The 15781-nt window shown below is 41.7% G+C and overlaps 1 protein-coding gene across 5 annotated transcripts in view; it reads right to left on the bottom strand.

Moving 5' to 3' along the window:
• Positions 1–15781, bottom strand: part of ARHGAP44 (Rho GTPase activating protein 44) — a 191697-nt gene that overhangs the window by 77656 nt on the left and 98260 nt on the right. For all 5 annotated transcript variants that reach the window (XM_082373281.1, XM_082373283.1, XM_082373280.1 and 2 more), the window contains 2 exons: positions 14691–14767; positions 8309–8426 (listed from right to left, as the gene is read on the bottom strand). In XM_082373281.1, the coding sequence (XP_082229407.1) occupies positions 8309–8426; positions 14691–14767 (195 nt within the window). The remainder of the gene's footprint in view (positions 1–8308; positions 8427–14690; positions 14768–15781) is intronic.

Raw genomic sequence — 15781 nt, 5'->3', positions numbered from 1 at the left:
CACAAGAAAGCTGACCCAGATGCCGAAGGAATTAAAGCAGGCAACTACGTGATTCAGGAAGAGCATTCTGCACCGACTGCAATAACCTCAGCAGCCTCTCCAGCTGCCGATTAAGCTGTTCTCGGTGAGCACGGGGATGGGAGGAGTAATCTGCTTCCTTTTCCAGTATCCTTGACAGGCAAACAGCCTTAAAGCGTTCTTGTACACAAGACGATAGAACCAAGATCCCGATTTCAGATGAGTAGCTACCAAGAGTTCAAGGTAACTTTCCCAAAGAATAAAAGGGGCTCTAGGACCACCCACCTCAGCTCCCTTCCACCAGAGTATCCCTACCATGAATGCCTAATCTGTCAAAGGTGCAAGAGAAAGTGGTTTTGTTGGACCTCAACCTTGTCTGCCATCCCCCCAGCAGCCTTGGTCTGGAAACGTCCATCACCAGCCTGACAGGCCTAAGGGAGATATTTCAAGTCAGGGAAAAACAAAGGGTGGAGTGATAAAAATGGCTCGGCAGACAGAGGAAAGGAAGGGAGCCTCGGAAGGGACTAAATGCCATATCAAATCACCTTCAACGACTCAGCAGATGATCTTAGAAAAGTCGGGCCAACTGTGTGTGCCCTCAGGAACACGAGAGGATTTTCTAAAGGTACAATCACATTACCGTCTTAGGAAGTTAACAATATAGACTCCAAGTAAGCCACACAAGTGAGAAATAAAAGTGGAAACTCGAAATCAAATTTCTATTCATCTAAATAAATAAAATAAATATTGGGACTTCCCTGGCGGTCCAATGGTTAAGACTCTGTGCTTCCAATGCAGGGGGCCCGGGTTCGATCCCTGGTTGGGGAACTGAGATTCCACATGCTGCGCAGCACGGCCAAAAAATAAAAATAAATAAATATTAATCTAAGTTATTTATAATTATTAATAAATGTTATTAATTAAATTTATTTTATTCATAAATATCAAGAGAATAATATTTTTAAAAATAAATTCCCATTAATCTAAATCATTAGTGAATTTTCTTTATAAAGGGGGAAAAAAACCTTCCATTAATAATCACCAGAATTTTATGTATTTAAAAAATCACTTGTTTTCTGATTTTGCAACAGATCCATACTCAAAATAATACGAAGTAAGAAAACAAATTCACCTGTAATCCCACCACACAGAGATAACCGTGCAGAGATAACCACTATAAATACTGACACTTGCTCATTTTGTACTTATTTTAATCAGTCATATGATTGCCTGGTTTACAAAAAATGGGATGAGACTGCTCGGTAGCTCATTACTGCCCCCAGAGAAACATGCTTTCTATTGGCCATGACATTTACTGTATGAATGGACTCTGTTTCTGTTGCCGGTTAGCGTGTTTCTAATTTATCACGATTATAACAACACTTGAAAAAGCATCTGTTTATACAGTTTTCCACCCATCTCTTGATTATTTCTTTGGATAAATTCTGCAGTTAAAATTAATTCTGATTGTATAATTCCTTAGAGTTAACTTTAAAAATATTAGAAAGATAATTATGAGTTGGGAAATTAGATCTTATGCATTATACTGCTGAAAGATCAGAAAGATCACCATTTATACTACGAGGAGTAATCCATGAGTTTTGTTCGTTTTCTATAATAACCATTTAATTCTGTTTAATCACAATCAAATTCAGAGAGGAAATTTAAATAATGTGTTTTTAATTTGTATTTTTTGATCAAGAGCTTAACTTTCTTCTACCTTTATTACCTATTTGTGTCATCCACTGTCAATTCCTTGTGACCCTGAGTACCTGTTTTCCTATGAGAGTCTTCATCTATTTCTCATTTATAAGATTTCTAAGAGTTTTTTAGATTGACGAGACCATCACTTTTATCAAATACTGCTAGTATCTTCCCCAATTTCCTGTTTGAAACTGTAACTTTTTTTTTTTTGGTACTGCATTTTTCTAGGGCTTCTGTAAATAGTAGTATCTATGAAATTTTTCTCTTTACAACTTCCTCCTTTGGTAATCTGCTTGGTGCTTCTCAACCAACAATATAAATATCCATATATATATATTCAGTAGAGAATATGACATTTAAATCTTTAATAAATTAGGAATTTATTTTGGTACTTGTATCAGATACAGATTTCTTTTTTCAGAGAACTAACCAAATGTCTGAGAATTACTCATGAATAGATTGTCCCTATGGATTAGAAATCTCACAGATGAAACTTCTCATATACTTGGATTTTGGATTTTCTTCTGGCTGGGAGGCCTTTCTTTTTTTTTTTCCACTGATGTATTTATTTCTTAAATAGTACCTATTTTAACTATGTAATTCTATAATACATTTTAGGAGATAATAATTCAAAGCTCCAATAATTCTCCCACCATAACTTTACAAACCTTTTACTACCCTTTGAAATATTTATCGCAATTTACCACAACCAAAAATACTACAGTTGTAATCAAAATAATTTTGGGAAATTCAATTTGTATAGTATTAACTCTTCTCATCTAAAAACACCTCTCAGTTTTATAAAGCCTTCTTTGATTTCCTTAGTAATATTTTATAATTACCCTATATTACAAAATGCTATGGTAGGATTTTAGATATTTCTGTTGTTAAAAAAAAATCCCCAAGATATTTATAAATACTGGTCTCTTAAGTACTTTTTCTTGGTAAAAAGTGAAACCTTGATTTTTACTGTTGACTTCTGGTTTCCTATTTGGCACGTAGGAGCTCAGTCCTAACAAACGTAAAGAGCTGCAAAAAACTAAAAAATCAACAACTCTTTTTAGATCCATCAGAGAAGTGAGGGTACAGGGCAAACCACTGCCCCCAAACCAGAGAGATAGACAGGTGAATACGAGAATCACAACTCACTGGAGAAGAAATCCTGGGGCAGAAACCTCCCTAGTTTCAGGAAACCCTGAACTGTAATTGACAAACCGCAGGAGGCTCAGGGCGGACAAGTCTGAGAATTAAAAACTCCAGGGAATGGGGGAGACCTCACGCTTTTGCTGAGTTACGTTCTCACAGTGAACATCAGAGAAAAACCCTCTTTGGCTTTTGCCAAGGGGAAGAGGAAAGGTACCATTTTGAAATGTACTAGAGCATTCTACTCTTAACAAGACCTACCCTTAGGAGAAACTTTTTTTTTTTTTTGGCCGCGCCGTGCGGCTTGTGGGATCTTAGTTCCTCAACCAGGGATTGAACCCGGTTCAACCCCATCTCCCTGTTCATCCTAATCACAGAGCTACAGAATGCTTCCCCGGCTCCCACACCTGACTACTACATGACTAAAGGCCTACTTACCTCAGTTCCCTTTACCCAGTACACATTGTGTCCACCTTTCGATAAAACTTGCAAGGCAGGGCTTCCCTGGTGGCGCAGTGGTTGAGAATCTGCCTGCCAATGCAGGGGACACGGGTTCGAGCCCTGGTCCTGGAAGATCCCACATGCCGCGGAGCAACTAGGCCCGTGAGCCACAACTACTGAGCCTGCGCATCTGGAGCCTGTGCTCCGCGACAAGAGAGGCCGCGATAGTGAAGAGGCCCGCGCACCGCGATGAAGAGTGGCCCCCGCTTGCTGCAACTAGAGAAAGCCCTCGCACAGAAAACCAAGACCCAACACAGCCAAAAATAAATATAAAATAAATTAATTAATTAATTAAAAAAAAAAAAAACAACTTGCAAGGCATACTAAAAGGCAAAAACACAGTTTGGAGAAACTGAACAAGCATCAGAACCAGAGTCAGACGTGTCAAGAATGTTGGAGTTATCAGGCTAGGAATTTTTAAAAATATGATTAACATGCTAAGGGCTTTAATGGAAAAAGTAGGCAGCACACAAGAACAGATGGATCGTGTAAGTAGAGACATGGAAATTCTAAGAAGGAATAAAAAAAACGCTGCACCCGCCCACCTGCCCCAGGTACCAGCAGGTTCTGTCTTATGGAACCCACCTTGACTTGGTTTTCCTGATCTAAAGTTCTCTGGGTCTAAAGACAAATATCGTATATTAACACATATATGTGGAATCTAAAAAAATGATATAGATGATCTTATTTGCAAAGCAGAAATAGAGACACAGACGTAGAGAACAAGAGTTCTGATACCAAGGGGGAGGGGAGAGTGGGATGAACTGGGAGATGGGGATTGACATATATACACTATTGATACTATGTATAAAATAGATAACTAATGAAAATCTACTGTAAAGCACAGGGAACTCTACTCAATACTCTGCAGTGACCTAAATGGGAAGGAAATCCAAAAAAGCTATACGTATCTATGTATATGTATAGCTGATTCGCTTTGCTGTACAGTAGAAACTAACACAACACTGTAAAGCAACTACACTCCAATAAAAATTAAAAAAAAAAAAAAAAGCTCTCTGGGTCTAAAGATCTGGGGAGCTCTGCTTGGGCCTCGCTGTGCCTAAACACAGGGAAACCAGACTGCCACCTTGCTCACCTTCAGTCCACAAACTTTCCTTTTGCTGGGCTGCCACAGTGTGGGAGACCCAGCTGAGAGAATACAAAATCATGAAGATAGAAGGGGAAATGACCCAATTAGGGCAAACCAGAAAGGGAAGGGAGGAGGACCACGGTGGATGTTTAGAACAGCTGGGAGCCAATGAAGCAGAAATAAAAGAGTAGTCAGAAGAGAACTTTAAAGAAAACATCAGTGCCTGCTCTCAAGGGGATCTGCTCAGCACACAAATAAAGCTGCCGAGAGCACAATGCGTGGTTTTATCCACTGGATATGATCATTCTACAGTTCATATAATGAAACAGAGGCCACAGACCAGCCAAGATAGCTATGAAAGAGAGTGGGAGTTATTTTACTGAATATTATAATTGCTATGAAGTCATTAGAAGAGACATTGCACAGTATTATCCCAGGAACAGACAAGCAGATGAATGGAATACAGAGCCCAGAAATAAATTTGAGGAATCAGATGATAGGATTTCACTTCAGGGGGAGGTGGCTTATCTAATAAATGAATTACCTCTTCATATGGGGGGAAAAAACCCAAATCTCTCCTGCACACCACATACAAAAATAAATTTCAGGTATATTAACATGCACAAAATAGGTGTATATGATGCATTAAAGACATTAAAACAAAATTAAAGAGGAAAAATTTCTTAACCTTGAGGTGGAAGGTGCCTGATGGACCACCTGGGGTCTTCTCCCATACAAAGGAAATACAGGTATATGATCAAGTTCTTAATGGCAGACATCAGTATAAACAAAAAAGACAACGGCAGACTGGAAAAAGTATCTGCAGCACAGCAGATAGAAGAAAGTTTAATATCTCTAATTATACAGAGAACTTACACAAATTGCTATTAAAAACAATAGAAATACTGGTCCGATAGCCAATACAAATAGACAATTTGACAAACTAAGAATGTCTAGAAATATAGGAAGAATGTCCAATAAATACACAAAGATATACTTAGGACCACTAACATCCTGGGAAATTAAAGTTACAATAACATAGGGATAGCTTTTTTTCCCTCACTGGACGGGCAAAAACTGAAAACAGGAAAAACATACCTTACAGAGAAAGATAAAGTGAAATGTCCAATTCTGTATATTAGTGGTGGGAATATAAATTGCAATTTCCTTTTAAGAGAGGTAAACTGGAGCTTCCCTGGTGGCACAGTGGTTAAGAAACTGCCTGTCAATGCAGGGGACACAGGTTCGAGCCCTGGTCCGGGCAGATCCCACATGCCTCGAAGCAACTAAGCCCGTGTGCCACAACTACTGAGCCTGCACTCTAGAGCCTGCGAACCACAACTACTGAGCCTGTGAGCCACAACTACTGAGCCTGTGCTCTAGAGCCCTTGAGCCACAACTACTGAGCCCACGAGCCACAAGTACTGAAGCCCGCACGCCTAGAGCCCGTGCTCTGCAACAAGAGAAGCCACCGCAATGAGAAGCCCGCACACTGCAACAAAGAGTAGCTCCCGCTCGCCGCAACTAGAGAAAGCCTGCGTGCAGTAACGAAGACTCAATGCAACCAAAAATAAATAAATAAAATAAATTTAAAAAAAAAAAGAGAGAAGTAAACTGTCAATATCTATTAAAACTTAACAAGTATACGTAGTCTTCTACCTAAAAATATCACTTTTGGGAATCTATCCTATAGGGGAAAAAAGTTACCAGTGTATAAGAATATACATAAAACGATGTTGATTATATCATTTTTGTTGATGGCAAAAAACAAAGAAACAAAACACATTAGTTTGAATTATCTATCACTAGGAAAAATAGCTAAATATATCATGGTAGATACCTCCCTACTAAGGAATATTGTGCACATTATTGAGAAGACTAAGTTGGATCTACAGCTACTAACCTGGAGAAACGTCCAGGATGTATTGCTAATTGAGAGAAGTGATAGACCAATAGAAACAACATGACTGTTTTATAAACACACACATACACACAAACACAAAACAAGTACCTAGAAAAATGCTAAATATGAGGGCATATTTGTATGATTATAAAAAAGAAAAAAGGGTGGGAGGCTATGTAACAGGTCCTAACACTTACTTCCTTATCCGTATAACTTTTATGGCCACTTGGCACGTCACAGAGCACATTGTTCACAACAATTCTTAATAAATATTGTTGAGAAAGGCAAACTGGTCACCTCCTTTGCAAACGGAGGGGTTGGTTGGTGCGTTGCTGGGTAGAAAGGGAAAGAATTATTGGTGTTTTCTTAATATATTTTCAAATTTTTTCCACTGGTTTTGGTGAACATGCAATACTTTTGTAATCTCTGAAAAGGAATTTTAATATATTTTTTTGGTAAAAACAGCCTATGTAAGAAGCTACCCAAGACTGAGTGAAGCTATTAAACTTTTACTCTGATGCGTTTGGATATTTGCATTCAGCAGCTCCCCTCACCACTTTTTTTTTTTTTCATTTCTGGCCACTCCGTGAGGCTTGTGGGATCCCAGTTCCCCAACCAGGGATTGAACCCAGGCCATGGCAGTGAAAGCACTGAATCCTAACCACTAGGGTATCAGGGAACTCCCCAGCAGCCCCTCTTACCATCACCCTGCTGTGTCTAGTGAAGAAGGAATTTTGTAAGAAACAAGATTTAACTGAAGGACATGCACCCATGGTAAATGGGTAGAGAAGACACAGAGTAAAAGGGAAATCAACATGAGAGAAGAGTGATTCTTCACGAATAGCACCAGCTAGATCTTTGCCATAGACACAGGAATTCAAATGACAAACCAGCTTTACTCACAATGAGTCTTGGGTCTGAAGTACTGGTCTAACTTTGCTTGGCTGCACAGAACTGGAGGCTGAGAGATAACAAGTCCTTTCGAGATAGTTTTGATGTTTCTAACTCCAGAGAGAAATTCTATCTGACTCTGAATGTCACCTGAATGCAAGGTCAGAATCACCTGTACAGGGTGGTCATAAAAGCAGAAGCTGATGGACAAGGTAAGACTCGATAAAGCCACAAAGAACAAAGATGTATGCGTGCAAAGTGGCCGCTCTCCTGTAAAACTCTACGTTAGGAAGACAACAGATACCAGCATAATTCCAGAAACGTGGTATTTTTGTTCCTTAGATCCAAACCAAAACTGGCACATCTGCACGTATACAGATGTACACATACACAGAGCATCAAGAATGGCGTATTGCTAAGAAAGCCCCGTAAAACGTTTGTGGGGAAAGTAGATGAGAAACATTTGAACAAGCGTGATGGGTGATGAGGGGGCACCTATCACTCCCGAGGGCAGAGGCACACTTTGTAGAATGAGGTCCTCCTCTCCTGGCAAGTGGAAGGTTTTCTTTGCTGCAAGTATCTCCTTGGCTAGCATTTCAACTTCATAGATACATGTATGTCTCCCGCAAAGCAAAGGACTGATAAAGTGACTCAGGAAACAGTAAAAGGCAAACAAGAAAATAATGTAATATCAACAGGGAGTCAAGGCTCATCTATTGTCTAAACTCTCAACTGTTCTGGGTGGCCTAGAATCTATGATGTGGGGCTCAGATGACTTACAAAATCTTCGTGGAGAAACCGAGGCCATTTCCTCTTTGCCTACCACGCAGGAATATCAGTGATCACCCACTGCTGTCCCCCCACATCCAGGTCACCATGAAAGCCCCAACTCTTAGGGCTCATGCAGGGCTCTTTGGAGGTGTCAGCAGGCAAGCTTGGGGACACTGATTCAACCAGAGGCTCACTATTAGGGTTTTCATAGACCTCCAGCCCACAAAAAGGGACTCCCTTAGGGCTTCCCCATCTTTCTCAGTGGAGAGGAGCAAAGAGCTGGGTACCCTGCAAATCTCCACTCTGTTGGCAGCCTCCTCCATCTCCTCCCTGAGGGCATCCGCTTTGGCACCTGCAGGCTGTAAGCTGCTGGACAAACCCGAAGACTTGGAAGTCTGCTGCCACCTGATGGGAAAGAGGAGACAAAGAGGAGAGAGGTGTGAGACAGGTAGAGAAAGCCCTGGGGACACTGTGGGAAGCAGAGAAATAGCTGGTTATGAGTATCACCCAGGGAACGACACAGCCTCATTCCAAAGGAGAGATAATGAAAAGGTACCCAGTACCAGACCAGGAGAAAGGGGGCTCCAGTGTCCAAGTGGCAGGACTGAAGGAGGCTGAGGATAGCGGCCACTTCAGACAGAGCAAGGATCCCCCAATTTGCCATCATCCTCCCTTCTGAACACTCAGGCCAAATGACTTCACCACTGCTTCCTCTGAAGCACGGTCCATGCCATTCCCATTAGCTTCCTGCCTTTCCTGTGGGCTGTGAGTTTCGAAACATTCACCTACTTGGCTGAAGCCAATCATGGGTGCTAAGTGAGAGGACAAGTGGGTAAGATTAAAACAAATGTGAAAGCAAAAGTCTCCACTGGTAAGCACTAAGCAACCTGTGATCAACATTTCGACACCTCATTTATATTTTCTTAAACATTTATCTCTCTGCAGAGAATACTGGCCTTCTGAGGGAGCCCCTTGGGAAGCTTTAATGGGGAAGCACAAATATTTCTGGTTGCTAAGTCATTATCAAGGAATTACCAAAAGCAGGCCCTGAAAGAAGGTTCTAATTATGCTAAGACGCTAGTAGCTATAGCAGGAACAGCAGCGGACCTCTCCCCCTGAGGCTGTAAACTCAACAGCCTATAGGGCCCAGCAAGTAGGAAAAATAAGTCAAATGGGTCATTATCTTAAAATCTCATCCACCCAATCCTTTATTTCCTACTTGTGACAGGGACACGAGATATAAAGCTGTGTCTCAGCTCTAAGAAAAACAATCGCGTCATCAGGATGACAAAGGCTGCCAATGCCTGGCTGCAGTCTTGGGAAGTCAGGAGGAACAGGGAGGGGACGGGGACGTGGTGGGGGTTCATTGGAGGGTGATCAGGGCTGATGGGGCCCAGGCAGGGGTGGGTGTGGCCCACAGGTTGCTGGATGTTTCAACTGACAAGCTGCAAACTGTCAAGTGAACTCATCAGATGAAACGTGACAAGAGACTAAATAGCATCCTCTAAAACCACGCAGGCCAACAGTGTACGGACCAAACCAAAGAGGCCTGTGGGCTCCATCTGGCTCTTGGACTGTCCATCCAATGGAGAGGCAGAAAGTGCAATGTTACCCTCATTTTGAGAATCAAGAATTGAATCACTAAGTGCCTTCTCTGTACAATTCTTCTTTCCTCTTGTGTTACGTGCAGGAAAAAATTAGAGAGTGGGGCATTATAATACCAAAAAAGGGGACATTAGTTCTCTTTGCTATTAGCACAAAGTAGCGAAACGAAGGATTCTCTGTCACTTAAAAAGCGCACGCATGTGAAAATTACTTAAAAAGGCTTTAGGACATCAAGCTGGCTTGAAGCTCCAGAGATGGACACATGTGTCCTGAGAAAGATTCCTCATCCAAGATAAGAATTCAAGGCAAATTAGAAAGGATATATTCTATTCTAAAATGTTAAAAAAAAAAATCTAAGCTAACAGATAAGGATTAGTAAAAATTCCTGGGCAATTCTTTCTTATAATGGTTTGCCTTACAGAAATATTTAATTAATACCTCCCAGGCTTAGTCAAATAAAATGTGAAATGTCATGGCTGTAATTTAGATCTCAGATAATGAATACACTTCCATGGCTGATTATGGTAGATTATGGAGCTACAACCACCATCCCATTCATGCTACCTGAAGGAAAAAAAAACTAACCAATATATAAGTGTAAAAAATAAACAAAGTGGCCACAAACACTAAGCTGATTTTTAGGGTTTTATAGATCTGGATTAGATTTGTTTTTTTTTTAAATCCAAATTACACTTAATATATGTATATTAAAATGAAGACATTCTCCAAAGTTCTTTCTTTTCTTCCCTATTCCCCTTTATTCCCCCCCCCACCCCCAATTCTGTCCTGGTAGTTTAAAAACATATACCTTTCCCCTCCATTTATAAGGAATTTTACTTGTAATGGATAAGTAATCTACTTTGATATTATAAAATAGTGATAAAATGCCCCCCAAATGGTCCCTTTGTGGAGACTGAATAGCAAAATATCAAGGGAAACTTGGAAACATTTGTATAGGTAGCAACTAATTGGGAAAAGTGCCACTAATCATGAATTTCGACAAACAATAAACGCTGGAGAGGGTGTGGAGACAAGGGAATCCTTGTACACTATTGGTGGGAATGTAAATTGGTATAACCACTATGGAGAACAGTATGGAGGTTCCTTAAAAAACTTAAAATAGAGCTACCATATGATCCAGCAATCCCACTCCTGGGCATGTATCCAGAGAGAACCATAATCTGAAAGGACACATGCACCCCAGTGTTCATTGCAGCACTATTCACAGCAGCCAAGACATGGAAGCAACCTAAATGCCCATCGACAGAGGAATGGATAAAGCAGATGTGGTACATATATACAATGGAATATTACTCAGCCATAAGAAAGAATGAAATAATGCCATTTACAGCAACATGGATGGACCTAGAGATTATCCTACTAAGTGAAGTAAGTCAGACAGAGAAAGACAAATATCATGTGATATCACTCATATGTGGAATCTAATTTTTAAAAAAGATACAAATGAACTTATTTACAAAAAGGAAACAGACTTACAGGAATCAAAAACAAATTTATGGTTATCAAAGGGGAAACATGGTGGGGAGGGATAAATCAGGAGCTTGGGATGAACATACACACACTACTATATATAAGATAGATAACCAACAAGGACCTATTGTGTAGCACAGGGAACTCTACTCAATATTCTGTGATAACCTATATGAAAAAAGAATCTAAAAAACAATGAATATATGTGTATGTATAACTGAATCACTTTGCTGTACACCTGAAACTAACACAACATTGTAAATCAAGTATACTCCAATAAAATTAAAATATTTTTAAACATCATGAATTTCGAGGAAGGATGATCTTCTCATTCAGAGGCTCTATAAGTAAACTCAACAATTGTTCTGCTCTGTTAAGAGAAGAAATAAGGTTTCTTGTCCAAGAAGAGTTTGAGCTTTGAAGTTTGAAGAAAAGAAAGTTCATTTCTTCCCACTAAGGTAGCTGAGGTGACCCCATCATTCTCTGGGAAAGATGCCACCAGTCTATAATTTGGGGATGATGAAGACAGAATACAAGCTTTAAGGAAAGGCTAGTGGAAAGAAAAAGGCCAGAAATAAGGGTAAGATGTTTCAGAGACCAGGAGAAGGGTATAGAAGGCAAACTCAAGATCAGTTCAGGGTGACAGGAAGTCCGGAAGAAGTTTTGGAAGGAAACAGGAAAGGTGCTTTTGTGGGACATTTATTGTTTCATCTGCCCAGTCTTCTCCGCTCCTCTGCCTCTGGCATCCTCTACTTTTCGAGGTCCTGGCTCAGAAGGAGGATGTTACAAGGAACAGATCCTAATGTCTGCAGACTGGCCAAATGGGGAAGCGGGGTGGGGCAGAGGTGGGGGCAGTGAGAACCCAACTGCTCCTCCAAGAGTAGCTGGTGACGTTTGCATTTCAGTAGCACAGCATCTGGTCTTCCGCTCACTGCTCCATGTTGGGAAACAGTGCTCATGCTGGCTCAGGGGGAGGGTTAGAGAAAAAGGCAAGAAGTTGGGGGTGAGTTGGCTTCAGAAACAACCAAAGTTGTCAAGGGTCTAAGTTAAAGGTTAGAAGCATAAAAACTTGGAGGGGGTAGTAGATTATTTCCTTACCAAATCTCAATACACAAGAGACGATGAGATGAAGACATGAAGAAGTTTGTTAAATCATGGAAGAGAGGTCCCTGATGACACTTCTCTGTGGTTTCAGAATCTACACACCACTTGGTGTCACCATTAAAAACATAAGACAAAACTAGGTTGACCATGGCCGTCACCAGGCAGAAACTCTCTCTCCCCTAAGGGGGCTGAATGAAAATACGTAAGCGGACAAGGCAATGACAAGCTTTGGTGCTCACATCCAGCCCTCTGAGCAGAAGCTCTGGGCTGGGAACGCAGGTGTTCCTTAGAGAAGCAGAGAAGAGATCTCAGAGCTAAAACCCAGGTCCTCACAGAAGGAAATGACTCCGCAAACCCAGGAGCCCGGTGTCCACCGTCACCCGGACGGTGGGACAAGCAGCATACCCGCCATCACCTTATGTGACTCCGGGATGTGGGACTTGAACACTGGGGCTACAGGACGCGTTTACGTGGTGCACGGACACTGTAGGAAGTCATACCGCACCATTATGCCTGATGCAACCTTCTCTCTGTTCCTCCAAGGGCCCTAGGGGGAGGGCCTCAGATCTGGGTCAGAGTAACTCCAACAACTTTCTAATTCCTCGTCCTCTTCCCTTTTCAGCAGCTGGAGACAAGCTTCAGGATCACAGCCTTCCACAGGCAACAGGACCTAAAATTTAACAGCACGGGTACTGCTTTCATCCTGTCCACGTGTACATTTACCTGGTACTTGTAGCTAAGGGCACTGCCTTTCACTTTACGGTAGTGCTGTTAAGATTTCTCTTTTAAATAGACTCATTTTGAAAAAATGTATCGACATTTCACAAGGTGTGTTGGCACAGATGTCACAGATCATTCAGGTGGACTGAAGTTTGGGAAACACTAGGTGAATTAAAGAAACGCTGACGGATACACACTACCATATATACGGTGGATAAACAACATGGACCTACTGTAGAGCACAGGGAACTATGTTCAGTATCTTGTAATAAACTATAATGGAAAAGAATCTGAAAAAAATTGATAGATATAAATGTATAATTGAATTACTTTGCTGTACACCCAAAACACTGTAAATCAACTATACTGCAATAAAAAAAGAAGAAGAAAGAAACTCTGTTTCTCTGCTAATCTAGCCTGATTTATTTCTGGTCTTGGGGACTGTGCTATACTTTCTGTTGATCCAAACGCAGAATTCTGGTGCCTCAACTAGTTATAGTAGCAGCTTCCTTTTGGAAAGCTCTTGGGAAGTGCTGTGACAAACAGGATCTCATCTGACACTCCAAACAACCTCCCAGGTCAGCCCCCAAAAAATGCAAATGTTGCTACTGTCTGTGTACAGGTGAGGAGACTACTATTCTGGAAGGTTCAGTGACTTGACCAAGGTCACAGGTCTAGAGAACAGGCAACCTGGATCTTGGACCTCATCATTCACTCCTGGCTTGGGACTCGTTATCCTATAGTTCACAGCCGAAGTATTTCCAGTTTTGTCTTTGTTTTTGTTTCTTTTTCTCAAGAAAATTAAAATAAGATGTGGAGATTCTTAAACTTGACCTACAAAGGACTGAAGGTGGAACCAAAAGGTTCCTTCCGTATTATTATTCACGAGTCTGCACTGCTTCAACGTGCACACGTACGCACACATGCCACTGTAAGAAATAAAAAGGCGTTTACACACAACCATGACTTATGACGGCCACAGTCAAAGCCACTGCAGGGCCACAGCACGCCCCTGCTGGAACAGGAACTTTCCGGTAGATTCTGGGAGGCGGGAGCAGGGGAAGAGTAGCACTGTCGGAGCTGCACTTCTCCCATAATGGTCTCAGGGTTACAGAATGGCTGCAGAAGAGACAGTCACACCGTCGACCACAGGAAAAGGAGACCGGGTCCCCAGAATCAGAAATCCTCCTCTCGTGGTAAACAGGACGACACATCACGCTACCTGCCTCTCTGATCTCTGCCCCTACCACTCCCCACTTTGTCCCTTCCGCCCCTGCCATGCTGGTCTTCATTCTGTGTCCTGAATACGTCAACCTCATTCCCATCGCAGGACCTTTGCATCTGCTGTTCCTGCTGTCATGGGCAGTTCTGCACCAGATCTTTGCATGGTTGCCTCCTTCTTATGAGATCCAGTGTCATCTCCTCAGAAAAGCCTTCTCTCATTCACCCTATCTAATGCTGCAGCCTGCTTCTCCACATCTCCTGCCAAAATTACACTGTGCTCTCTTCTTGATAGGACTTATTGCTTCTGAAACAGCCTCACGTGTGTGTTCTCTTGCCTAGATCTAACTCCCAAACCAGGTGGTAGCCTCCATGAGAGCATGGTCCCAGGACCTCCAGCGCCTGACACATGGTGGGTATAAGAAACACTCGATGAATGAAAATGCTCACACACAAAACCCTACCCCTCAAACATGATCACAGCTCCTTCAAAGAGGCAGAAATGAAAGCAAAGAAATCCCACCACACCTCGTTCGTGAAGAGTCCATGTCCAGCACCAGCTTTGCTAAATGTTTCCTCTGTTTTTGGATATTTGGGATTTCCACCTGTGGGTACAGGAGAAAAAAAACAGTTGATTTGAAGCCCAAGACAGATTCTTTTTTTTTTTAAATTTTTTAAAATTGAAGTATAGTTGATTTAAAATGTTTCAGGTGTACAGCAAATTGATTCAGTTATACATACATATATATATATATATATATATATATATATATATATATATATATATATATATATATATATATTATTTTTCAGGTTCTTTTCCATTATAGGTTATTACAAGATACTGAATATAGTTCCCTGTGCTATACAGTAGGTCCTTCTTGGTTATCTCTTTTATATATGGTAGTGTGTACCTGCTAATTCCCAACTCCTAATTTATCCCTCCCTTCCCTTTCCCCTTTGGTAACCATAAGTTTGTTTTCTATGCCTGCGAGAAAAGACAGATTCTTAAAGAATTAATGATATCTTCCCAACAAGTTTGCTCGAGGTCTCCCAATCCTCATTTTCAGAGGAAATTCTTGGATCCCTTTCCTGAGCTAAACTCTGCTCTTTCTTCACTGGAATCTCGTGGAGCCCAGACGCAAAGCGAGTCTCAGCACCCAGCTCAGACCTGCCCCCTTGAGTTTGCCTGCTGCTTTGGCTGGGACCCCAGAGGACCTTTATAAAGAGCAAGAGGGCCTCTCAGGAATGCTCTAGGCTGTACCAGGATGGCATCTGAGAAGTCGAGAGCTGGCCCATATCAAAGCACCGTATCTAGAACGTTCTCCTTGAATACTTCTAAGCACTTCGGTAATTATTTACCCATTCATCTGTCCCAGAAATTGCACCAGGGGATGGGGAGGTGCTGGGAGTGGTCTAGAAAGGAAACCAGACATGGTCCAGGGCAAGGCTGCCCGATACGGTAGCCTTGAGCCACCGGTGGCTATGCCATTTCAAATACAAGGGAGCGTGGACCTCCCTGGCAGTCCCGTGGTTAAGACTCCACACTTCCACTGCAGGGGGTGCAGGTTCAATCCCCGGTCGGGGAACCAAGATCCCACATGCCGCTGGGCGCGGCC

The sequence above is a fragment of the Balaenoptera borealis genome (assembly GCF_965194805.1).
Source record: "Balaenoptera borealis genome assembly, chromosome: 20".
In the NCBI taxonomy this organism is placed as follows: Eukaryota; Metazoa; Chordata; class Mammalia; order Artiodactyla; family Balaenopteridae; genus Balaenoptera; species Balaenoptera borealis.
Note: the sequence above shows the minus strand (reverse complement) of the source record. Positions and strands in the feature narration are given on the sequence as shown.